This window comes from Lissotriton vulgaris, chromosome 3_1 (genome assembly GCF_964263255.1).
Source record: "Lissotriton vulgaris chromosome 3_1, aLisVul1.2, whole genome shotgun sequence".
Taxonomy (NCBI): domain Eukaryota; kingdom Metazoa; phylum Chordata; class Amphibia; order Caudata; family Salamandridae; genus Lissotriton; species Lissotriton vulgaris.
In genome coordinates, this window is record NC_141689.1 from 448,261,210 (window position 1) to 448,288,101 (window position 26,892).

Here is a 26,892-nt window from a genome sequence, read left to right on the forward strand (position 1 = left end):
ACGCCAGGGAGAGGTGTGAAGTGAGATGTTGAGTTCAATCTTGAGTTCTAAATGCTTAACCTGGGAGAGGGGACGTTTGCTGTCTACATAGCTAACATACTACACACTGTTTTTGTAGTGTATTTAAGATACAGGTAACATATTGCAAATTTCTTTCTGCTAGAAAAGTTTGTAAAAGCAAAGAACACATGGGAAGATGCTCACTAATCTCAAAGGTTTGAGGATCTTTACTACAGCCCAGATATCTGATGAAAGTGGAACGACACTGCAGAAGTCAACTGTGGGGTGGTAAGCTTTCATGCTGGTGTGAAGCACCCGTGGGCATTCTGATAAACAATCTGGGTGCCTTCGCTGAGACTATATTGATGAACAATGGATCATCTTTTCTGTACTTTTTTCCAGCTCCCAAATTAGTAGTGTTATTCCTTACTCCCCATTGACTTCAAAGAAGCCTGAGTATACATTGCACTTGATTGTTGACGCTCTGAGCAGAGGCTGAACTAAGAAATGTTTGCAATGGAATAAGTTGTGCTTTTGTTCTCAATCTTCGTATATGATACTCCTGCTATGTTCAATTGGGTTCTTATTTAAAAAAATATTGGTTGGACCGACCACAGAGAAAGGATAGGTAATGCCTACAAAATGTATGTCTTAAGCTGAGAGTATAATAAAACTATGAAGTCTCCCACTGGACACACAATTAAACACAATTGAGGAAGGTGGAGCAGCAACCGCAGAGAACGCATATCAGAGGTGAGAGGTGTGGTGCAAGGGGCCGCTGGGAACCACCGCCGTGAACTGCTGCGGGTCATTGAATGGGGGACTTGCAGCAAGCCTGAAACTCGATTGAAACAACTGAAACAAAGGGATCACCTCAACCTAACGCACCACTGCCGCCACTTCACCCAACAACTGCGGACACTACATTGGCTCCCCATCGAAAAGTGAATCACCTTCAAGCTTCACTCACACCCACAAAGCCCTCTACAACATCGGACCTGCCTTCCTGAACCACCGCCTCTCGTTCCAGGCACCCCAACAAACCCTCCGCTCAACCCAGCTCTCCCTTGCTATGGTGCAGCGCATCAGGAAGACCAGAACAGGAGGGTGCTCCTTCTCCTTCCTTGCTCCCAAGGCATGGAATACCTTCCCACTTCACCTCCGACAGACGGCAACACTCTCCAAGTTCACGAAGGACCTCAAGACCTGGATCTTCAATAAATCGCCTTGAACACCTGGGAGCTGCCCCCAGCGCCTTGAGACCCTTTCAGGTGAGTAGTTGCGCTTAACAAACCCATGATTGATTGATTGATTGATTGATTGATTGATTGATTGATTGAGCAGGACCACAAGGGTGCCGTCGGCAGGTGCAAGATTATGAATAGCAGGAGTGATTGGGCACTCTGAAGGAACTACACCACTTGCTAAGTCACTCTACTTCCAAATATTAGACTTATACAACACAGCTAGGTATTCTGGGTCTATTTCATGGGAATTAGCTGACCATCTGCAGTGGGAAAGAAGTCAGGATACTATCAACACATTCTATTTTGCCGTTTTAGCAACTCTGTAGAAAGCAAAATACACATGGCTAAACTCTATATTCTGCACACAAGCAATACCTTATAGATGAGAATAGAAAATACAAACAAACACAGATGAATATAACCATTGCAATTTGATAGGAGCACGGAGCAGTTATGAAGATCCATTCCCACACAATGTGAAGTGTTGCAATAGAATATAACATAGAAATACAAAGATGCAACCTTAATAGTGAACACGAATCAACCCCAGACTTCCACTAAACACACAGACTGACACTAAAGATCACTAACTAGGGAAGGAAACTAAGCAGTCAGACTAGTTGGAGACCCAGAGACAATAAAGAAAGCTCTTTAAACAGTGCTAACAATAGCCTTAATTGTGAGACAAAAGTGATACGTATGAAGTACGGGTACCACAGGGATTGGAGAAGGAAAGACTTGGAGTCAGAAATTATCCATCAGAAGCCAGTCACAGAGTTAATGCACAAGGGCTATGGAGGCATCGGTGATGCCCAGTTTCAATGAACATATAATAAATGTGTTGCAAAAAGGCCTGAGAAGTAAAAACAACGTGCGATTATAGGTAGATTTCCAAGTGTCACAGGTAAGTCAGTGCATTCTGGCATATTTAGGTCTCAAATGTGCATTTTCATACTGTCAGTAAAGTCAATGTGGACCAGATGAATCAGGCTAAGCGATGTCTTCTGAAAGTAAGACAATTTTCCAATAGATGTTGTGGGCATTGGCTTTCTCGGGCATTTGCTGGTTTCAGAACAATTCCTCCAGTGGTTAAAGAAAAAATTGTGTTTGTGGAGCAACATGAAAACATACTAGGATGTATATTTAAGCTGATGATGTGAAACTTGTCACAAGACTACTCTTTAATATTGTTCACTAGAACTTGGATGGAAATATGAAACTGACAATTCTACTATGTGTGTTAGAAGACTACATGTTCCAGAATGCACTATGGTTACACTGAAATACCAACGAGTGCAGGCCTGGTCACTTTTTCTAAAATACATAATGTTGGATTTCCAGGGCAGACTGGTCTGCAACGGAATTCTGATAATATTGCATCTGGATACATTTCAGGTACTCTGATGATCAGTGGCATAACCGTACGAGCAGGAGATTGCTCATTAACACTCCACAGAATGACTGCATTGCAAACCTAAATTGTGAGCTCGAATACTACATTTACCAGAATGCTCGGACATCACATTGAAGTATCAAATGTGTAAAGCTCTGTCATGTGAGAGCGCAACATCCTGCTGGTCAGCACCATGTTCCTGGTATTATCAGAATCAATGTTTGTATTATGAAGGAGCTTAGCCAACACACATTGAGAAATGACAATTTCTGCAGATTGATGAGAATTAATGAACTCGAACCAAGCTTGAAGATAATGCAGTGATATGGTCTCTATTGAAAGTATCAAAATGAGAATACTAAAATGAGAATTTGACGATATTGGAACCAAATTCGACACTGCATGGTAACACACCTGAATTCAATGATGCACGCTAGCTCCTTTTGATGACTAGTAAAGACCAGGAGTTACTCATTAACTATGTCCAAAATGTGATGAAAATACGAAAATGTAAATTAATACACAGCAGCTAGACAGGTTGCGGGTTCACAAAATTCAGCAGGATCATAACCCTTAGGCTTCTGTGACTGCCAGTTAGTGCTGTTGCTCCCTCAAAGACCTTAATACAGATTAAATGTTCCTTTATGGCAAATTCATTTCTTTAGCCACATGCTTCAGTAGTATACTCCCAATAGATCACTCTTATTCACTTGAATAACGCTTCTCATAGACCAGTAAGCACAGACTGAGTGGTAGGAGGTAGGACCTTCGCTCCTTGCTCTCTCACACTGGAAACACCAAGATGCAATAACCTGGTACTCTGGATCCAACAGGAGCAATGGTAGCTCCCATTCTTCAACAAACCCGCAACTGACTTTACTTAGAGCTAGACTTAGGGACTTATTATGAGTTTGGCGGTCTCGCAGCGGGCCGCCACGCCAGTGCCCCATTGTGAGACCGCTAAACCCGTAGTCACTCCACCCACTAGATAAGGACTTACATCCTGATCTGACGGGCGGTGCTTTGGCGGTCCCACAGCGCTCCCTTTCTAAAGCTCATATGTGTGCCTTAGAAAGGCAGCGACGTGGGACCGCCAAAGCTCATTCTACCATGGAAAGTAATGTACAATGTTGTGCATTTCTTTCTGTGCTGGAACTAGGGGTGCAGACATACAGGGAGGCACATCATGCGTCCCCATGCATGCATCTCGGTGCACAGAGGCACCAAGGGGCCTGTACGACCCCCTTAGTTTCCTCACTGCCACCCTTTCATGGAAAGATTAACACATGAAAAGGAGAATGGTGAAGAAACTGAAAATATGTTGCACCACCAGCATATTCTTCCCAGTGAAAGACCATCGGCCCAGCAGGGTCCTTGATCCCGGCGGTGCCGGAGGTCTCGTGGTGGCCCAATTGCCGCAGTTGTAATACTGCGCGTGGTCCCGCAGTGCGGTGGTCGTCGGACCACCACTGTCGCTACAGCGGTGCTATGGATCGCCATAGTTGTAATAATGCCATTAATCTGAAGAACAGAGGCATGGATAGCTAAAAGGTAAATGAGATCTCTAGTGTGACTATTGTGTGGATCTTGGAGTTTACTTAAGATATTGTTAAAGATATACTTGGAGATGCTCTCTATATTTCCTTCTTTCAATCAAAAATTATAACTCTATATTTCTTCAGAGCTGAAAAGCCATTACGAATGATATGTCACATTGAAGTCCTAGCACAAGTGAAGTTTCTGAGTTCTACCATAAGATTGTGGCTGGTAAATATCTCAAAAATACATTATATGTGTTTTTTTCAGGGTCAGAGAGAAGGGCACAGCTGTCATGAGTGCAGCGTGTGTAGTGGCTTCGATGTCAGGAGTATGAGATCCACAGCATGTAAAATACAGTGGTCTTTAATACCTATCTGGTAGCATGGAGCCTAATTTCCTTGTTTTCATTGGGGTTCATGGTACCCTTGCTACATAAATACCTTTGGGTATGTACAACAGTTTTTATGGTATTGAAACTTAATTTGATTATGAAGTAATATGTTAATGCACCTTTATAAAGGTGTATTTCAGGAACTCGGAAGATCAGTAATGATGTGAGACACTTATCAGGAGATCGATCATTGAGTCCACAGTGAAATTACTGAAATAAAATGTGAATTGTAAGAGTACAAGTTCAAGACTTTTTGTTTACTCCTGAGGCGGAAGCCGGGAGATTGCTGTGCTTTTAAATTTGGAGTCACTTGTGATATTGTGTGTTTTTAACTCACTCGCCTATCTCCCAGAGCACCCCCACGCAGCGGACCCTAGGGCTGACGTAGGGAAAATTGCCTAATTGCTGCCACCTGGTCGAGCACTCAGGCCACGCCCACTTCGCTGACCACGCCCCCCGCATCCAGTACAAAAGGCGCGCTGATTAAGAACGCGCCCAGAAGACTGTTTGTTTACTCCTGAGGCGGAAGCCGGGAGATTGCTTTGCTTTTAAATTTGGAGTCACTTGTTATATTGTGTGTTTTTAACTCACTCGCCTATCTCCCAGAGCACCCCCATGCAGCGGACCCTAGCGCTGACGTAGGGAAAATTGCCTAATTGCTGCCACCTGGTCGAGCACTCAGGCCACGCCCACTTCGCTGTCCACGCCCCCCGCATCCAGTACAAATGGCGCGCTGATTAAGAACGCGCCCAGAAGACTGTTTGTTTACTCCTGAGGCGGAAGCCGGGAGATTGCTTTGCTTTTAAATTTGGAGTCACTTGTTATATTGTGTGTTTTTAACTCACTCGCCTATCTCCCAGAGCACCCCCACGCAGCGGACCCTAGCGCTGACGTAGGGAAAATTGCCTAATTGCTGCCACCTGGTCGAGCACTCAGGCCACGCCCACTTCGCTGACCACGCCCCCCGCATCCAGTACAAAAGGCGCGCTGATTAAGAACGCGCCCAGAAGGCTGTTTGTTTACTCCTGAGGCGGAAGCCGGGAGATTGCTTTGCTTTTAAATTTGGAGTCACTTGTTATATTGTGTGTTTTTAACTCACTCGCCTATCTCCCAGAGCACCCCCACGCAGCGGACCCTAGCGCTGACGTAGGGAAAATTGCCTAATTGCTGCCACCTGGTCGAGCACTCAGGCCACGCCCACTTCGCTGTCCACGCCCCCCGCATCCAGTACAAATGGCGCGCTGATTAAGAACGCGCCCAGAAGACTGTTTGTTTACTCCTGAGGTGGAAGCCGGGAGATTGCTTTGCTTTTAAATTTGGAGTCACTTGTTATATTGTGTGTTTTTAACTCACTCGCCTATCTCCCAGAGCACCCCCACGCAGCGGACCCTAGCGCTGACGTAGGGAAAATTGCCTAATTGCTGCCACCTGGTCGAGCACCCAGGCCACGCCCACTTCGCTGACCACACCCCCCCACACTACTAAAATGTGCCTATTCAGGAAGCGCAGCGGACGAGCGCAGCGGGAGCGCCTAAGGCAAGCCCGTCTGCGCCCGTCCGCGCCAGACCGCGCCCAGAGCCCGGACCCCTGGTTCGCCCTTCCCAGACCATCACTTACTCCAGCGACACCTTGCTGGGACTTCGAATCCCCCTAACCCCCCACTGCAGCAACTCGATCTCACTCGCTGAAGGGAACTCTCGCTGCCGCTCATGCTCGTACAGTTTCAGCCCAGAGCCAACGCTGAAACCCAGCATCCTCAATATGGCCCTGCTAAACTGCAGATCCCTCCCAAAGCACCAAACGGAAATTAATCTGCTCCTGAAAGACTCCGATATCGAAATCTTATTCCTAACGGAAACATGGCTCACAGCAGGATCAGAGCCAGACATCGTTCAGTCACTCCCACCGGAATACCTGATTAAATTCCACAACAGACCCGAAGGCATAGGCGGAGGAATCGCTGTCATTTACAGAGACTACCTCTCATGTCAATTCAGAGATAGTCCTATACTTGACTGCGAAAATATCTTCTTCTCAGTGAGTCGTCCACCCTCGCTCACACTCTCGGGACTATTAGTTTATCGTCCCCCTGGACCAATTCGTCACTTTAGCGAGTCACTCATTGACTCTGTCTCTTCCCTAGCCTGTATAACACCGAATTTCACGATATTGGGAGACTTAAATCTCCATCTCGACGACCCCTCCAGCAAACCGGCGATGGATCTCAAAGCCGACCTTGGCTCACTCAGCCTCGAATTGCTTAACGACCTTCCCACTCACATCAAAGGGCATCTGTTGGATCCCGTGTTCTCCAACCTCCCGCGTCTCACAGCGAATCCCCCCATCCCCATTCCATGGTCAGACCACTTCTTGGTCACCTTCGAGCTACTGCTATCCACCAAGCCTCTTGGTAAACCTCCCCCCCAACCCCCCGATCGCCCGTGGAAAAAACTGAACAACAATGCCTGGGCTCAGGCTCTATCCTCCACCTCCCCCCTCCTGGACGACGACCCTTCCATCGCAGAAACTCAGTTACAGGATTGGATCCATCAATCCTTAGAAAACATCTTGCCACTCAAACAACTGCCTAGCAGGAACAAAACAACCAAATTTCCCTGGTTCACCCAGGAACTCCGCACCCTAAAAAAGAGCTGTAAAAAACTAGAACGCGCCTGGAGGAAAACCTGGTCCACAGCCTCCAAAAACGAATACAGAGCCGCTATCAAGCTCTACAAAAATACAATTAAATCTACTCAGGCCACCTTCTTTGAAGGAAAGATTGCTGCAGCGGCTAACTCCGCGAAGGAAACTTACCGGATAGTACGGCTCCTCACCAAAATCCAGGACCCCCCCCCCAGACCCCGAAGGCGTGAGATGCAATCAAATGGCCAACTTCTTTTCCGCAAAAATTGATAAAATACTTACTTCACTCCCCGCACCCTCCGCTTCTCTCCATTCCATTTCACCTCCCCTTCATTCGGAGGCCCCGTACTTGCGAGTCTTCGACCAGATCTCCACGGAGACATTTTTAGACACCCTGCAAACTGTAAAAAGCGGCTCACCCGCTGATCCTGCTCCTATAAGCAAGCTGAAACTGGTCGCCCCTATTGTAGCTCAACCCTTCACCAATCTAATAAACGCCTCCTTTAGGAAGGGCGCCGTTCCAGCCAACTGGAAAAAGGCTACTGTCAAAGCCCTCCTGAAAAAACCTCACCTAGACCCATCGGACCCCTCCAACTTCAGGCCGATTTCACTCCTACCAGGGATCAGTAAAGTGGCTGAACGAATAGCTAACCAACAGCTATCCTCCTTTTTGGAGTCCAACCACTTACTACGTGACTCCCAGACCGGCTTCAGACCGGGGCAAGGCACCGACACCGCCCTGCTTGCAGTTGTCGAAGAGGCGAGAGCCATCATAGACGCAGGAGGATCAGTGGCAGTGATCCTCCTCGATCTTAGTGCCGCCTTCAACACGGTGGACCACGCCATCTTGGTCCACCGGCTGAGCCAAGTGGGAATCACTGACTCAGCCCTCGCGTGGATAAAATCCTTCCTCGAGGGAAGATCATTCCAGGTATCAGACGGCTTTTCCATGTCCAAACCCCTGACCATGCAGTGTGGGGTCCCCCAGGGCTCCTCCCTCAGCCCCACACTTTTTAATGTTTATATGTCTCCCCTCGAAGACATTATCACTCCCTTTGGTGTCAAGACAGTGATGTACGCTGATGACACCCAGCTGGTGGTGTCCATCAACCACTCAGACACTAGCTTAGGAAACCTCGCCAGTTGTCTCGAAGGGATCTCACAATGGATGTCGGACTCTAGACTTAAGCTCAACGGCGATAAATCCGAGATCCTCCTTCTGGGCAATCACAACAAATTACTCGCAAACCTTTCTTGGCCACCCTGCATGGGCACCTACCCTACTCCCAAAACTGAAGTTAAAAGTCTAGGTATCTGGCTTGACCAGGAGCTAAACTTCAAAACCCAGGCCAGGAAAACATCAGGGACCTGCTTTGGCCTAATCCGTATGGCCCGTAAGATCCTCCACCTGATCCCTTTTCATTCCAGGAAGTTACTTATGCAGGGACTGGTCAACTCAAGACTAGATTACGGTAACATCCTGTACCTGGGAGCCCCTGCATCAGTCATTCAAAAACTTCAGGTGGCCCAAAACGCCGCAGCTAGAGTCCTCACGGGCACCAAGGCACGGAGCTCGGCGAAACCTGCCCTCAAAAGCCTACACTGGCTCCCAGTGAAGGAGCGCATCACATTCATGACGCTCTGCATAGCACACAAAATCCTGCATGATAAGGGCCCTCCAATACTCAGATCCCTGATGAAACCACACAAATCTAACAAACACCTAAGATCTGATTCACTTGCCCTGGCCTCCATCCCGAGAATAAAAAAGGCAAGATCTGGAGGTCGCAGGTTCGCCTACAACGCGCCAAAACACTGGAACTCCCTCCCACTAGCCATGAGGAGTGATCAGAATCTACTATCCTTCCGAAAAAAATTAAAAACCTGGCTCTTTCCCTAAATACCTTCCTGCAACGACCCCTTTTGGAATAAACTAGGTCCTCTTAGCGCTGGGATGCCCAAGGGTAGCTATGCGCTCTATAAATCCACTTCCAAATTCCAAATTCCAAACTTCCAAGACTGAATCGGTTGACGCCGAATTGACAACACCTGTGGCCTGTGGAGCTTATAGTGCTGCCATCTGACAGTGTGACTGGTGATATGTTCAATAAACCATATTTGAAACTAACCCGTATTGCAATAGCTGAGTGTAAGAGATTATTGTTTACATGTGATGTATAATTACAAAACAAATACTAATGTTTGTTACATTTTTCTAAATTATTTCTAAAGCTGAAATAAACAGGAATTTTAATTGATGGTATTTTGGTTCACAGCTAAGTTTGTTTGTTTAGCAACAACTACTTTTATGTGTTGAAAAAAACATTTCTTGTGTTTTTAATGAAAGAAATATTTGTCAATGAAAAATGCAAATACAGTATTTTTTCAATATAATTGTACAGATATCCCGGCACTCAAAAGTAACACTTCTTATTTATAATTAGTCAAAACAAAATACTCTAAATTCTCTTCGAATATCACTGGCAGTAGACAAATTTAGGTTCTCAAAAATAGAAAATGTTTAATTCAGAACCACATTTAGAGCAACACAATTTCAAAAAATGGACCAAGAAAGGACCAATGTCCCTCAACGAGATATGACATTCAGGAGACTAAGTTCGGTGACTATGTCCTCATAATCTTGGTCCAGATGAGTGACAGCCGACACATGTTTCGTCACACCAAGCGACTTCCTCAAGGCTTATTCCTAATTCCAAGCGCATCAAATGCTGTATATTTGTATGATTCCCGAGATCTTCAATTATATGTGGCTGTGACCAAGAATTTTCTGGTCAAACATAAGGGGTCCACCTAATTCATCAAAAAGGTGCCTGCAACCTTGGATCGGATAGACTTACACCAGAAGATTCTAATAACTGTATATTAGCACATAGTAGTATGTTTATATGATAGGAGATCAGACCAGTGATTATTAATTAGTCCAGGTTAGTTAGTAAGGTTACGTTGAACGTGTCCTGGGGAGTCCACGCCTTTGGTACGCGAATAGAGAAGATACGGGGCCTATCATAGCCAGCCTGATTTTTTACGTATGCTTTTTGCTGCACAAGAGGAGCAGTGGGATAATCTTCTCTAATCTACGACAAGCATTTGTAATGTGATAACAACGGTGACACATTGGACTAAATATTAATCACTGGTCTGATCGCCTATCATATAAACATACTACTACGTGCTAATATACAGTTATTAGAATCTTCTACTGCCAGGGATATTCAGAGAGAATTTAGCGTATTTTGTTTTGACTAATTATGAATAAGAAATGTTACTTTTGAGTGCCGGGATATCGGTGCAATTATATTGTGTTTCACAGTAAATGCTTTGGCAGGACCTGTGTACTTCAGCATCTAGGTAGTAGGGTGCATATGTATCCTGAGTGGCACCGCCTTCAATTTGATGCTTTGAGATTTGTCAATTTTGAATATTATTTTTTGAGCCGATATGACTTCATATGTGTTTGAGGTGCGCTTCCCTTACGTTACTACCATAAAGTGTTGTTAACAGTATTTTTTCAGTCAGTCACTGGCCCATTAGCAATGATTTATTTTATGTGGATGTACTGGACTCTATATAACAGATTTTACTTAACTTGATTGAACTTTATTAGTTATGATGTTGACTTTTTCTTTGATAAACATTTTGGTGTACTTTTCAGGCTCTCAGCATCACTTTAAGTGTAAGTTAATGTGCAGACATGTGAGAAAACGATTGCCAAAATGTGATCTCCACATTTTCAATGGATTTCTCCAACCACTTTTCTATGTCTTAGCTTTATGATCTCGTGGTATTTTTAGTGGAGCAAAATACAGCAGATTTGATAAAAAACCTTAAAAAACCAGCAGAGGAGATTATTGGACTAATTGGCAGGTTTTAAAATATGTTATGAATGTACGAACATAGGGGCATATTATCAAGGACAGGCGATACATTATCGCCGCTTTTATCGGCAGGAAACTGTCGATAAAGCGGCGATAATGGCCTTGATAATATGCTCTATGAATTCCAATCGAAGCCCATGTTAGATGTATTCACATCCCATAGTATTTCACACACTGGGAGTAAGGTAGAGTGCTTCAGTACTTGGTGGCAAAAATAAAGAAGGCATTTCCCCATAAGTTGAGGCTCTTGATTTAGGCATAGAGAGTAGCCATCATGGAATGTTGTAATTGGATGTGCTGTTTCAATTACTAATGTCCACTAGTTTATTTAACTTCAGTGTTATATATGCATAATGTTTACAGGTATTGTGTACATAAAGCAAACATGGAGTTCAATTGAACTAGTGTGTTAAATGGGCTTACGCTTTGTGAACCAATACATGTTTCGAGACATAGGGCACAGAAAGGATGCAAAGCCTTTGTAAATCAGCCTCTATGGTTCCAAAATGTTATTGAAGGACACAGTCATGTGTAAAGATGCACATACACCATATCTTCAGTAAATATCGGCCTTAGGGTGGTCTTCCCCCCAACATTTGCCTTCCTCCTCCATTTTGTCTGACCTAGTTTATACTGGCATTAGACCTCTAAGTACTTTACAACTGCTAACCAGTGCTAAAGTGCTTGTGCTCTCTCCTCAAAGCACGGTAATATTGGCTTATACCCAACTAGAACACTTAATTTACTTGTAAGTCTCTAGTAAAGTGGTACTATGTGTACCCAGGGCCTTTAAATTAAATGCTACTAGTGGGCCAGCAGCATTGATTGTACCGCTCACTTAAGTATCTCTTAAAAAATGCCTCAGGCCTGCCATTGCAGAGCCTTTGTGTGCAGTTTAACCCGCCATTTTGACCAAGCAAAATAAACTTTTTACCAGGCCCAAACCTTCCCTTTTTATACACACAAGGCCCTGGACAGCCCAGCTAGGAGGGTGCAGATTTTTTAAAGGTAGGACATGCACTTTTAGGTTTTATATATCCTGGTAGTGAAAAACTCTTAGATCTGTTTTTCACTACAACAAGGCCTACTCTCCTATAGGATAACATTGGAGTTACCTTATTACATTTTATAAGTGTAATTTCCAAATTGGAACAGAAAACCACTTCATGTTTGTTGTCTCTGGAATTGTGATGAAGAGCTCTGTTTTATGGTAAAGTCTAGTTTGTGACCACAACTATAAAAATGCCACTTTTACCTGGACTCATGTATGCTGGCTACGATAGTGAAAGACAAGTGGGCTCATATCAGCGGGATCTGCCGCTTTAAGCTTCCTAATGTTGGAGAACTGGGAGGTTTACTAAGCCTGAAGCAAACGAACATACATAAATGAGACTTCTTTGAAGCAAATAATAAATGGCTTTTTATAGTTTATATTTGCTAACCTTCGTGGAGATCACAATAGAACTTTGTGCCCTAATGATGACCTCACTATGAACGCTTATGTATCCCCAAAATATTTAGAGGTCGAAACGTGTTGGCCTTTATTCTGTGGAAGATGATTGAGAACCTCCTCTATACATAAATCAAGTGTATCATGTCTGGATACTTGACAGTTGTACAAGAAAAACGGAAATTTATTGATTAGGTCAAAAATAGAGAGGGATCCATAGAGATGCACCCTCATCCTCGGGTGAAATACATTAGATGTAGTGAGTTCAAAATCGATTTGGACGTTGTACCATCTCACAAACTCAAAGAAACTTTAGATTTTGTCTAAAAAGCGGTGTAGAATTGTTGTGTGATGTTTTGACTATTTGTTTTTTTCTTTTTGAGGATTTAGTCATGTCCAATCATTAAGTATATTATATGTTGTGTATAGTGTTATTGTCTTTCTTGTACTGCAGACAAAGAGATTAAGATAAACTGTACATATCTCTGGTAAAAAGAAGCATGTGGGGCTCATAAATGTTGCATTATATTGTACTGATCCCTCCTCATATGAGTTGGCCTTATTGGATCAAACCCCCTATATGTGGAGACTTTTAGAAAGACTTGAGTGCCTATACCCTGTCTTCGGTCACATTACTGGATGCAACTAACAGTTAGACTTTGTGAATTCCTCCCAGACAGTCACACAATAGAGGGTTATGTGTGCCTGGATGGGCCATCTGCTGTAGGATGGGGGGGCGGATCTGTGCACAGCCTACTTACACTTGAATAGACTGTGTCCTGTCTCCACACAAAGGACCTAGTGAGCCTGCACTGTCACACCAGTCAGCTTGAGGCTAGGGCAGAAGGGTCAAGACATTTCATGCACTTCAAAGCCACTTTTTAGAAGTTTCTCCTACTTTCCAAAACCAGGGCACCAAGGTGTAAGAGATGGACCTCAGACACCACCACTTTAGTACACTTCTGAAACTGTGGATACTCTCCCAGGAATAAGGACTGTCACTCTGCTGGAATGCACTCTGCTGGACTCCTGCTTTGCTGTGCTGACCTGCTGCCTGGGGCCCTCCTATCTGGGTGAGAAGGACTGGACCTGCATCTCTTGAACCCAGAACCCAGGCCTAGTTAGCTGGCCTCCTGATCTGAAGCCTCAGGGATACAACAGGCTTCCACCATCCTTGTATCTGCAGCTGGACTCTACCATCTGTGAGTCTACTAAGCCAAATGGTGCAACCCAAGTCCTGGACCCTAGGAAGTGGCCCTAAGATGCACTGCAGCCTGTGGATCCAGCAGAACTGACGCACTTCCTCTGCTGCATGATGCAAACTCAAGCAGAACGGACGCATCACCTCTGCTCGTCGCAGGCCCTCACAACCATCATTGACGGCCGCTTCGATGACAACAACGAACTCCATATCACAGCCTTGTAAGCTCCTTGAAACCAGTGTATTGCTCCAACAGCTGGCCTAATTGGGTCTCTGTAGGAGATCTACACTCCATCGCAGTTGGCTTAACTCATGACTTTGTCCCGGGCCAGTGTGACCAGATATCCACAGTTGGCGCTGTGTGCCTTTTGGCGCTATATTTACTAAAATTTTAAAAATTCAGTATCTCTAGTTCCACTAATTGCCTTTTTTTCGTGTTGGTCTTGTTTTATTTCTTATGTTTTACTCTATTTTCTATTCTGGTGAGAGATCATTTGTGTGTGGTCTTTTCACCATTTTGTTGTCTGAAGTGAAAATACTTACACATTGCATCTACTTTAAGCCTGACTGCTTACCAAGCTACCAGGGGGCGAGGAAAGGTTAATTTGGGGTTTGCTGGTGTCTTACCCTGACAAAGATTGTAGTTGCTGCTTGACCAGGGCTCACACCCCAGTCAACCAACAACCAAATTTCTTACAGTGCTACTAGACTCTTCATGACCCCAAATAATCAGAAGTTCATATCTTGTAAGACATTCATGTGTGGCAGCGTGGAACCTTCTTCCTGTGGTTGTAGTGTAAAGCACATTATTTAGCAAAGCATTTTATTAATGATATTCTTCTAGGATATTGAGTTTTTAAAATTGTCCTACCAAAATATCATAGCCAAAATATTCACTACCACAATATCGTGAAAGTAATGGCATGTAGAGCATGTTTTTCATCATGCGTTTAGATGATGTTACATACAAAACAGGGCTCGTTGTATGTCAGCATGGTCATTGCTTGTATAATGAATGCATTGAGGTGCATGACATAAGTCTAGTGAATAAAAGACTGGAATGTTCATTACTAAGAGTGTTATGCAGACTTACACATTATCTATGCTCAATTTTAACTTAATCTGTGCTTGCTCAATGTAATATTCTGGAGTATTTTATATTTCATAGTAGCTGGCGACCTTTTCATGCTATACTTAGCTTGAAAAGGGAGGTCAACGGGTGTTGGGGTGGGCATTTCACTGCAACACCCATTGATTTTGATGCTGCCCCATATTTAGAAGGGCGGTGTAAATATGGGGCTCCACCAAAATAAGACCAAAAACAATTGGTCTTACCCTGGCAAAATCAGGAGAAATGCTTAATATCTCCTTGTTTTTGCTCTTTATGTGTGCTACATTGTGCAGCACACATAGAAAGAACAAAACGCCTTTGATTGTGTATTGTTTTAAAAACAAGCATTGGCCATGCCAATTGGTTTCGCCATATTAGTGTATTATGTAAATATGTCCTCGGTGAAGTGCAGAGTTGGAAAAGCATTCGAATGACACATGCGTGGCTCAGATAGGGCGGGAGGGGAACCCTTGCCCACTTGAAGTTGTCAATCAAACACAATAGGATTTTGTACAACAGGTGCTCTGAACTCACATTTTTTAAAGGGCTTTCATAATGGTAAAATAAAAGGTTTGCCTAAAATCACACAATTTAAGCAGGTAAGATGCAATTTATACTGGTTTTCTGGTTTCACTTTGCACAAACCATTTGTCTTTCCTTATGGCTAGTTTTTTTTATCCTTGTATCTTTTATTGCAGCATTTATATAGCCAAACTCGACGGGAATGTTATGAAGCAATGTTGAGCTGACGCTGAGACACGAACCTGAATTGATAGTAATGATACTGTACATTACTCGCCGTATGCCACGGCAGAACGATCCTCCTATGATAGCACCATCAAACACAGACTCAGCACGACTGACAGAAAGGCGAGGGCCACTTTCTTCCTTAAATAATGACACTGACAACATCCATACCCCGGGGAGACCCTATCAATGCTGTTATGTCTTTTGTCCAGCAGGACAAGGAATTTATTTAACAATTCTCTTAATAAAACAGAATGAGTACATTAATAACAAGTGGGCACAGCCGTGACCCACAACATTCAGACAAAACAATGTACAGAATGGTAAAAGGAGCAAAGCAAAAATATGTCTGTGTACTTGTAGTCAGTGTTACAGACAAAGATTGTTATAACCACACCATTGCATTTCACAATATGTTAAATGTCATATTGCATAAGGGGTTTTTTTGGTCGACGACGTTTCGATGCCTTAAGTTAAATGAGGGGCATCATCATCAGGACAAGATTATTGTCATTGTTGTCTTTAAATATTACACTGCCTTTTAACGCAATTGCGTATTACAACAGGCAATGCATCGGATCAGCGGATACCGCGAACAATGGAGGAATCGGTACTGCCTTGTCCAGCTTGGAGAGTCGTCTGGATCGGGAGCGTAATAGCTCGATATGCAGAAGTCAACGGCGCTGTGGCAGATAGTGGGGTCCGACGACGTTACGATGCCTTAAGTTAAATGAGGGGCATCATCATTAGGACAAGATTATAGTCATTGTTGTCTTTAAGTATTACACTTCCTTTTAACGCAATTGCGTATTACAACAGGCAATGCATCGGATCAGCGGATACCGCGAACAATGGAGGAATCGGTACTGCCTTGTCTAGTGTGGAGAGTCGTCTGGATCGGGAGCGTAATAGCTCGATATGCAGAAGTCAACGGCGCTGTGGCAGATAGTGGACTCATGTCTGAGCATACCCAGCCCACTCAGGGTGAAAATTGCAAAAAACACAGTTGATGGACAGAATGCAGAACAATGTCTTACATTCACCCCAATACAAAGATCTGGGCCTATATCCATCATTTTTTGCACTCCACACCACCCTAGGTCAGACAATGGCTATATGCAAATCAGCCTTGACCCTGTGCCTTATGGGAACCGTCCAGCCCAAACTAACAAGCCCTGTCTTTCCTAGACCGGAATCAAGCATCCAAGGACCGGTTTCTGGCTATCAGCCTTCTTCAGCCTGGATAGCTTGACTCCAGTGATGTGGAGAGCCTGGGACTCACGTCTGAGCATACCCAGCCCACTCGGGGTGAAAATTGCAAAAAACACAGTTGATGGACAGAATGCAGAACAATGTCATACATTCACCCAAGTACAAAGATCTGGGCCTAAATCCATCGTCAAGGCTGATTTGCATATAACTAATTAACATATAAAGTACAGGGGGTCAAAGGGGTTTATTTACCGACCTGTCACCTTATGCCCCTAACAATAAGTTTACACAAACTAAGAAAGGTGACCAGGTCAAGGAAGGTGTGCTGTCGTGGTGATGGCTGTGAGACTTGGAGTAACATGTGTGAAAAGAGTCACTACTGGCTATAGAGAATCCCATCTGACCACCCTTGTGGCGGAATATCATCATGTGGGATTTATAAGGGACTTGTACCCAACTTGGTCAACCTCCAGACCTCACAGTATTGGTGCGGAGGTGAGTGTCACTCGATCTTAGCCAAGGTAGTGCTCAGGAGGATGATGCTCTTATGGTGCAGTGCTAAAATAAAATTGGCTACCCAGTGATTTGCATATAGCCATTGTCTGACCTAGGGTGGTGTGGGGAGCAAAAAAACGATGGATTTAGGCCCAGATCTTTGTACTGGGGTGAATGTAAGACATTGTTCTGCATTCTGTCCATCAACTGTGTTTTTTGCAATTTTCACCCCGAGTGGGCTGGGTATGCTCAGACGTGAGGCCCATGCTCTCCACATCACTGGAGTCAAGCTATCCAGGCTGAAGAAGGCTAAACCAGTGGTGGATAAAGGTATTGATTATTCATGCAACACTCAGAGATTCGGTGTTTAAAGTGGAATAGAAATGGACCCCTTTCCATTACCATATAAAGTGCGATAGAAGAATTGCATGACTCCCGGAACTGGTGAGACTGACTGGGGATGAAGAACTGGGGGATTGTACACAGGCCCAGATTAGAGCTTTGTATGCTGTTCAGAGAAGGGATAAAAGTCTTAGAATAGCTCCCCTCACTATTCTTACAAACAAATGTTTAAGCAGCATGTTAAGAAACAACAATATTGTACTCAAATGGCCTATGAATTAGATTTATATAAAGATGCTAAAAAAAGAAAATGTAAATACGAATAAATCGATGCTTTTAAATGAGTGCTGGTCAGTCCTGATTTCCTCATGCTCACATTGTCAATTATCCACCCCACATATGATCTACCAAAGGTCGTCTGTAAACATTGTTCCATAATCATCATCACCGCCCTCGACTCAACATTCTGAATGCCCTCAGTACCAAATTCCCCATAAAGAGCGCATCTTGCATTCTGTGAAGCCCTTGTTCAGTGTGCACCAAAACCATCTCCCCCATAGGCTACTTTGACTCAGTCCTCTGGTAGGCTTAAAACGCAAACGATTTAGTCATTCAATGCTCCTTTTACCCACACAGAGGAGGTTTCCTTAAGAAGCTCCTCGCTTTTTCCCGTCCCGCCACTGTTTGACCCTCTCCCACCTACTTTTCATACACCTGTGTCATTGTACTACCCCCTTTACATAGTTGTATTCTATTTCTTTATAACACCATGTGTACTTTCTGCAAATAACCGTATTTAAGGCCAGGTCCCCCTCCCTTTTCACTGCTCATCTTTCTTAGTACTTGATGACTTCAACTGTGACCTAAAGAAACACTTTTTGACCATCTTTTGAACAAGGTTTTTTTTTTACCAACACTCACTCTTCAGTGCTTCATCCCACTCCACCAAAATTACCTGGATCTTCACTCACTTCCAACCAACCATCAACAATTCCCCCATAGCCACTCCCTTAAAATATGTCTGTAAGCATCCCTCCACCTTCCACCCTAGCAACTAAGTCCCCTATACCCATACAGAAATGCCCACAGGATTTCCCCAACACAGAAACGATTTACCTCCTCAGTTTCTGCTCTCACGAACTTACTGGTTGGCACTGTTTTCCATATAGCACAGTAACGCTCTGCTTCGCCCAGGAGGTAGGCATTCGATGTAACCATACGTGCCAACGAGGTTTTCATCACTTCCAGTGCAACTGTAACCATGATTCCGGCTGTTCACTCAGAAAAATACATCCACATCGTATTGTCAAGATCACTGATAAATATCCATGTTATGAGCAGGTTTGACTACAGCAGTAGCTGGCCGATAGGATGGCTACAGGGTTCGCTCTCTTTCTAAACAAAATATTTAATGTTTCCCTCAAGAGTGCTACACCAAAGCAAACAAAAGTTAAGTTAAAGTTGCTCCGTACTGCCAGGGGGATTCTAGGTGCAGGCATCTTCCTACTAGTCACCCTGGGGGATAAGCCGTTCCTGGGAGCTCAAGGCTGGGAGCCGTCATAACGTCTGTCGTGTCTTCCTTGTAATAACGACAGACTTCTTCTTTCTGTATCTAAGAGCTTTATTCAACATGTGCTCTCAGGTCCCTGTCCCTACTCTAACTGACTAGCCCATTCCCTGGATCCTCCTCTTCCACCAGCCCACTAACTCCGCCCACCCAGCTACTAGAACGTTTACAATACCACTTCTCCCCCTTTCTTGACAAAACGGAATAACAAGTTAATTAACAGTTCCTCAATTAGTCGTTTAGGCCGATGAACAGCTCGTCGGGGCCGTTGGGAGCCTCCTCCACCGGCAATCTCACTCTCAGACTGGGTGTCCTTATGAATAGGGTTAATGTTCAGAACATAACTCTCACTGCATTCACCATTGGATGGCTCAACTGTTGTAGCAAGGGCGTCTCTCAGGACTGGGGCACACTCAAGCGCATGCGACATGCTGTTGGGATTCGCTGACCGGCAGGTGCTGTGGTCACTAGGGCGCCCTTCTGACATGTGGTAGTCAAAGGATCGTCCCAGAATAGATAGTCTGCCTCCGCTGATTGTTCTTGCTTTATCACCACAGGGTAATCTGTTTCTGGTTGTTGCTCTTGCTTTATCACCACAGTGTCCCCTGCTGGCCGGGAGGAGTGTCTCATCTTCCGGCAGTGATCGACACGCAATTTCATTTCTTCAGTCTTGGCCTTCTGGGCAGTGCTGACTTTGGAATCACAGACAGACGTTGACACATGTCTCAGTGCGCCTTCCCTTGTGGACATTCTTGTCGGGAGGGGTCGACTCAACATTAATGTTGCTGGGCACTTGCCCGTGGTGACATGGGGAATGTTTCAGTAGACTCTCACTACTTCATCAAGGGTCACCTGAAAGTCCTTCTGGTTCAGATCGGTTTCGTTGAAACATTTTCCGAAGGATAGCCATGAACCGATCACTAGTGCCATTACCTGGTGGCCACAGTGAGGTGATCTTTTGATGGTGAATGTTGAGCTGCTTTGTAAAATCCTCGAACTCTGGACTACTGAATGGGGAACCATTTTCTGTTTTCAGCCCTTTGGGAGCACCCCATGCATCAAAGACTTCGTCAAGCATCGCTATAATGTTCAGCACACTCGGGGAGGAGACAAGCTGAGCAACTGGAAATCTGGAAAGTTCGTCCATCACCACGAGGACATCCTGGCCCGAAGGTAACGGGCCATGAAAGTCTATGACTAATTCTTGCCACACCTCTTGAGGTAGTCCAGTCTTTAGCTGAGGCTGGTGTGGACCTCCAGCGTTGACTACTTTGCATTGATGGCAATCCTGCAGCGCTAGTTCAACCATGTGATCGAGTGAGGGAAACCAGACCCATTCTCTCACAGTTCTCTTGGTGGCCCCCATACCACGATGACTGGTGTGCGCTAAATTGATGATTCTCTGACGTAATTTACTGGGAATGATAATCCTTTGGTTCCTTAACAGAAGCCCGTCAGGGGTGACAGACAATTCCCTCCGAATGTTTTGGAACACTTGCAGTTCCTGCCGAAGTTGTGGATCATTCTCCCCTTCTTTGTTAATGTCTCTCCACCAGTTGTTTCGTAGACAGTATAAGATTTTTTTGAAAACAGCATCATCTCTGGTGGCTTGCCGAACATCCTCCAGGGGAACAGCCGGTGACTTGACTTGATCTGCCACACGATGATAGCATTCTACCGCTGCTGCTAAATCAGTGGCAGGAGATGAAAGCAGAGAGCGTGGCACATGATCACCGGTGTCGGCTGACTCCCGGGGTTGAAGGGTAGTTGCATAAAAGTCATCAGCCATAACCACCTTGTCACTGGAACCCTTTGTTGTAGCCTCCGACAGACTGTGCCCAGAGAACTTGAGGGTGGAACAATGAAACTCACATTTTTCTTTGTTTAGCGTTAAGTTAGCTTCCACCAGAGCGTGACATACTCTATCCAGTGCTTTGTCATGTTCTTCTGTGCTGGGCCCATATACTAGTATGCTATCTTTGTGGTTCAGAGTATTGGGTATATGCTGAATGACTTTGCCAATCGCTTCCTGCAGTATTTCTGCTGCTGCAGGGATGTCTTCACTCAATCTGTGGTAACGGAATAGTCCTATGTGTGTGACAAAAGTCGTGATGTATCGCGACTGTCGTGTAGTGTTAGCTGGGAATACCCACGGTTGAGGTCAAGTCTGGAAAACACTTTAGCATTATTTAGTGTCCATCTCATGTCACTCAGATGGGGCCCTACAGTGCGCTCCTCGCCAAGGGCCATGCCGGGCGCTCTCATATCCACACACAGATGTACTCTTGTGGGCGTCCCTTTCCTGGGGACGATAAGAACTGGTGACACCCAGGGGACAGGACCACGTACTCGCTCAATAATGTCATCTTTCAATAGTTCTTGTATCTCCTTTTCGACAGCTTGTTGGAGATGCCCGGGCACCCTTCGGGGTTGTTGAGCCACAGGGCGGATTTATTCATCTATGCGAAGTTTAATCTGAAACTGATTCATCTTTCCTAGACCCGAGAATAGCTTTGGGAATTGGTGCACTATGCCTGGGTCATCACCACCTCTATACAGAATTTATACCAGTCAAAGGCGCTCGGCAGTAGGCAACCTGAGGAGACAGTCCGCCTCTGGACCCTCGATAACATGAATGACAGCTGGTATTGACATTGCTTTGTATTGAAGTGTCGTGGAAAACTTTCCAAGACAGGTAAGCGGCTCTTTGGCCATCCCCGTGTACACCCGGACGTAAGCGGGCTTATCTGCGGTGATGCTTTCATTTTTTTGTATTCATTCACTGATATATAGTTTAATGACGCTCCGCTATCTAACACAAATTTGGCGGCGTGACTCCCTACCCAGATGTCAAGGCGGGGATACTTCTTTAACTGATCTCGGCCGGTCACCATGCTCACGTATTCATCCGTGTATTCAGGTTCTCTGGATCCTGACCGGGACTCTCGTGATGACGGTCTGCGGGTCCACTGAGATTGTCTCGACTCCCTGCTGGAGTTTGATGATCCGGACAAGGATTTGGTGCAAGCTTGCACTGCTCGCGCATGATGACGACGAGCACCCGGCCGGGACGCTCGTGCTGCGTCACCTTCCTGTTCACGTCGGTGATCTCCACACATTGCTTCAAAATGATTCAGGCGCCCACACTTTCGACACTGCTGGCCCATCGCCGGGCAGGCATCTGTATGTGGAAAGTCATAGCCACATCTATAGCATTTCTTGGCACGATCCACTCTTTGGTCGTGCCAACTGATTTCATGATGCCAGCGTCTGGCTGGTTGGCGCCGCGAGGATGGCCTGGTTCTTCTGGGCCTTTCGCTGGAACGCCGGCGGGATCGGACATTCTGAACCCGGTAGGCCTGTTCTCTTTTTCCTACATGCCCTGACTCCATTTTCTTGGCGTGCTCCTCGGCCTGATCGTGCACTCTTGTCATCTCTTCGATTTCGTCAAGATTGTGACTTTTCTTTAGCAGCTTCCGTCTAAGTGCTTCAGACTGACACCCGTCAATGATTCGAAGCCGTATGGCATCTTCAGTGGAAAATGTGTCAAAGTCACAATATCGGGATAACCGACGAAGTCGTGTTATGTACGTGCTCATCAGCTCTTCTGGGTCCTGACGAGCCTGGTGAAAAATATATCTCTCTTAATCAACATTACGCTTGTGCAGGAACTTTTTGTTTAGGGACTCGCGGACCTTGGCATATGTCCCGGTTTCAGTCGGGGGCAGTTCTTTTATCACTTTGCTAATGTCTTTTCCAACTAAATTACGCAATGCAATCAACTGATCTTCATTCACCGTCACCTGGAACCCTTTGATGTAGTCCTCGAAGTCTTCAACCCACTCCTGCCACCGTGGACCCATGCTTCCACCAGCTATCAGAGTCAATGGCTCTGGGGGCCTCAGGTGGGTCATGCCCACCAGTATTGGCTTGGCTTCTCTTTGTGGTGAGTTGTGCGTTGACATGATGAATGATTTATCGAATGTTCCTGTTTCCTGTAACACTCTATCTCTTTTGACCACGTGTGGTCATTTGGATTGTCTTGTGCTTGTTCAAGAACTCTGTTGCTGCCTCTGGGCAGTCGTGTGATTCACTGTTCACAGTTTCAAGTGCTGCCCTTATTCACGCTGAGCAATCATCTCATGTTATTCATGTTTTCACGGTAGTGTGGCTTGGAATGTCTCGGGCTTGTCTTCATGCAACAGGGTGACCTCATTCATGTGACTTGTCGGTATACTGTACTCGTGACACTTTATGTCTGCATTTCTGTGCAACACTACAAACACTCGTGTCCTTCTTTGTCTTGCCTCTCGGGGTGATGCACTCTTGGTACAGTCCGTTATTCTATCATTACTGTGCTCGAATTTCGTTAACTGAATGGCGCGCACTGATGCCTGACTCCAAGATGGCTGCATCACTATTGACCAGGGAGGTCCTTCCCGACTTGCCTGACTTCAAAATGGCCGCTTGACTGACGGCTTTCACTCTGCGATGTCCGACGAGATGCACTCTTCACTCGCACGATGCGTTGCAACAGGGATTAACCGGCCGCCACCACACTGCTGGCACAACGATCTCTCCAATCGTCTGCTTGTCTCCCGCCTGCCACGCCGCTTCACCAGGTACGCTTGGGACGCAATTCAAACTTCGGCTTTTCGCGCGCATGCCACTTCGCACGCTTTTGGGGTGAGGTTCTCTCGTGGCAGGCTATCTCATCTGTTCAGTACTTTTCCACGCATTCATCCTGATCTCACACTTCTTACGATTTCGTAGCACAGTGGTACTGGGTGACTTCAGAGCTTGTCAGTAGGCCTCACACCATGCTGGGCCTCTTAGCTTCTCATCGCTTCAGGCGCGGACCGGCGCCAAATTCAAAATTTCACCAATGCTCGACTGCGCTTCTTCGCTGGGGCTCTACGCGATCTCACGGTCACGGAGCAGATACAAACTAATGGCCTCTCTTCTCTGGGCTGCAATTCTTCTTGGGGCACTCGCGTCGCAGCAGCGACTTCCTTCCCAATTTCTAGGAACGGGAACGAATGTCATTTGCGGGTTCAGGGACAGCAAGCTGTGCATCCCACCCACGTCGCCAGTTGTCGTGTCTTCCTCGTAATAACGACAGACTACTTCTTTATGTATCTAAGAGCTTTATTCAACATGTGCTCTCAGGTCCCTGTTCCTACTCTAACTGACTAGCCCATCCCCTGGATCCTCCTCTTCCCCCAGCCCACTAACTCCGCCCACCCAGCTACTAGAACATTTACAATACCACAACGTCCTTTCCAGGTTTCTGCTCTTTCTACACTTTCATTCTTCTGCTCACGTTTGTGGGGGAGCAACAATGGTCTTCCTGGTAATATTTTGTATGTTTGGTAGCACAGTATGATAACACCTGTCATTCTTTTGGCTCTAATGATATTGCTCATTATGGTTTGAAGCAATACCCCTAAGTGCTGAAAGACGCAAATGAAATGTTTAGACTACAACCAACATTTCAGTGATTATACACGCTATATAAAGCATGGCATAATGGGACAGCGTTGGAGTGCAGGGCGATGGGTGGTCACGCAGGTTAACGGAGACAGTTACTTGTGCGTAGGATTAGTACTGTATTTGTCGGTACCTCGCGCTCCCGGATGTTGTTGCTGGTGATGAAAATGCCAATACCGATGGGGATGAAGATTAGGCCGATGACGAAAAAAGCAGGTAGCACGGTACCGGCTGTCAGGATGGGCTGCCAGGCGGACAACCACTACTGCTTGAATACTGCAACCTATTTTCTGGCTTCTTACTCTTTAACGCCACCCCGGACCCTGTGCCCAAGTGGTGCCCGATGCCGCATTCCCCCTTGGCGTTGTAATTCATGGCCGGGCAGCAAGTTTAGTCTACTGCCGGACTGAACAGAGAGTTTCGCACACTTACGGGATTCTCGTCTCCACTGGGTTGCTCTTGGTAACCACCACAGACGTAAAGCTCATAGGAAGGGACGACTAAGTATGGCGAATTTTGTGGAGCTGCGGTCCGCGAATTCGCGCAAAATCCCAAAAAAGTCTGCAAATTCGTGGATTTTCCGGCGAAATCGCAGATTTTTTTGCGATTTCCACCTACTCAACTGGAGTACTTTCTACTGGCTGATCAGTAAGTGCTACCTCGTTGGGTAAATGTATAGTGCTTTTCCTACACTGCAGCTGCGTAAAGGGCCTGAAGATTTGTCTCCACTGACCATGTGTGCCTGTAACTTTGCCACCGCGCAAAAAGGCGCCAAGGTCCCTTGAGTGAGCTGTCCATCATAGTTGGGAAAGGGTGGGAAGACGTTTGATACTGCTAGTGTGTGGTGCGAGGCTTCTTTGCGTGTCAACGTGCCTCTTGTGTATAAAGGATCAGAGAGCGAGCAGGGCAACAGGTGAGGAGAAAGCAGACTCCTGGTCACAGGAACTACACGGGGATTGCGCTCGAGAAACTCATGGATTCAAAGACCTCCCTCGAGTATTACAGCTAATTTTCGACTGCAGATATGGAGTTAAGGCACACTTGCCCAGCCTCGACCGTGCTCACTAATGTTTTGGGCTGATTAAAAAGTTACTGAATTTAAGCTTCAACTGGGGCACCTGCTTTATTTATATCTGTAGGTGCTTCCTGTTGAGGTTTAATTTTTGTGACAGGAGCCTCATGCCAGAATGAATCCTGCCCTGCATAGTTATCCACGAAGATGCCACCGTTTTGCGAACTACCTCTACTCAACTGAAGTACTTTCTACTGGCTAATCAGTAAGTGCTACCTTGTTGGGTAAATGATAGTGATTTTCCTACACTGCAGCTGGGTAAAGGGCCAGAAGATTTGTCTCCACTGACCATGTGTGCCTGTATCTTGCCACCGCGCCAAAATTTGCTGAGGTCCCTTGAGTGAGCTGTCCATCATAGTGTGGATTGGGAAAGGGTGGGAAGACGTTTGATATCGCTAGTGTGTGGTGAGGGGCTTCTATGCGTGTCAACATGCCTCTTGTGTATAAAGGGTCAGAGAGCGAGCAGGGCAGCACATGAGGAGAAAGCAGCCTCCTGGTCGCAGGAACGGGGATTCGCTCCAGAAACTCAGGTATGCAAAGACCGCCCTCGGGTATTACAGCTAGTTTTCGACGGCAGATATGGGGTTAAAGCACACTTGCCCAGCCTCGACCGTGCTCGCTAATGCTTTTGGGCTGATTAAAACATTGTTGAATTTGAGCTTCAACTCGGGCACCTGCTTTATTTATATCTGTAAGTTCTTCCTGTTGAGGTTTAATTTTTGTGACAGGAGCCTCGTGCCAGAATGAATCCTGCCCTGCATAGTTATCCACGAAGATGCCACCATTTTGTGCAATACCTCTGCTCAACTGGAGTACTTTCTACTGGCTAATCCAGTAAGTGCTAAATCGTTGGGTAAATGATAGTGCTTTTCCTACACTGCAGCTGCATAGGGCCAGAAGATTTGTCTCCACTGACCATGTGTGCCTGTAACTTTGCCACAGCGCCAAAAGGCGCCGAGGTCCCTTGAGTGAGCTGTCCATCAAAGTTGGGAAAGGGTGGGAAGACATTTGATACCGCTAGTGTGTGGTGCGGGCCTTCTATGCGTGTCAACATGCCGCTTGTGTATAAAGGGTCAGAGAGCGAGCAGGGCAGCAC

At 45.6% G+C, this 26,892-nt stretch overlaps 1 protein-coding gene across 1 annotated transcript in view; it reads right to left on the reverse strand.

Moving 5' to 3' along the window:
* LOC147726615 (uncharacterized) overlaps positions 1–18,930 on the reverse strand; it is a 47,840-nt gene extending 28,910 nt beyond the window's left edge. Inside the window, exon 1 of the mRNA XM_086963482.1 lies at positions 18,737–18,930. Coding sequence (XP_086819608.1) covers positions 18,737–18,930 — 194 coding nt within the window. The remainder of the gene's footprint in view (positions 1–18,736) is intronic.
* Positions 18,931–26,892: the final 7,962 nt, after the last annotated feature.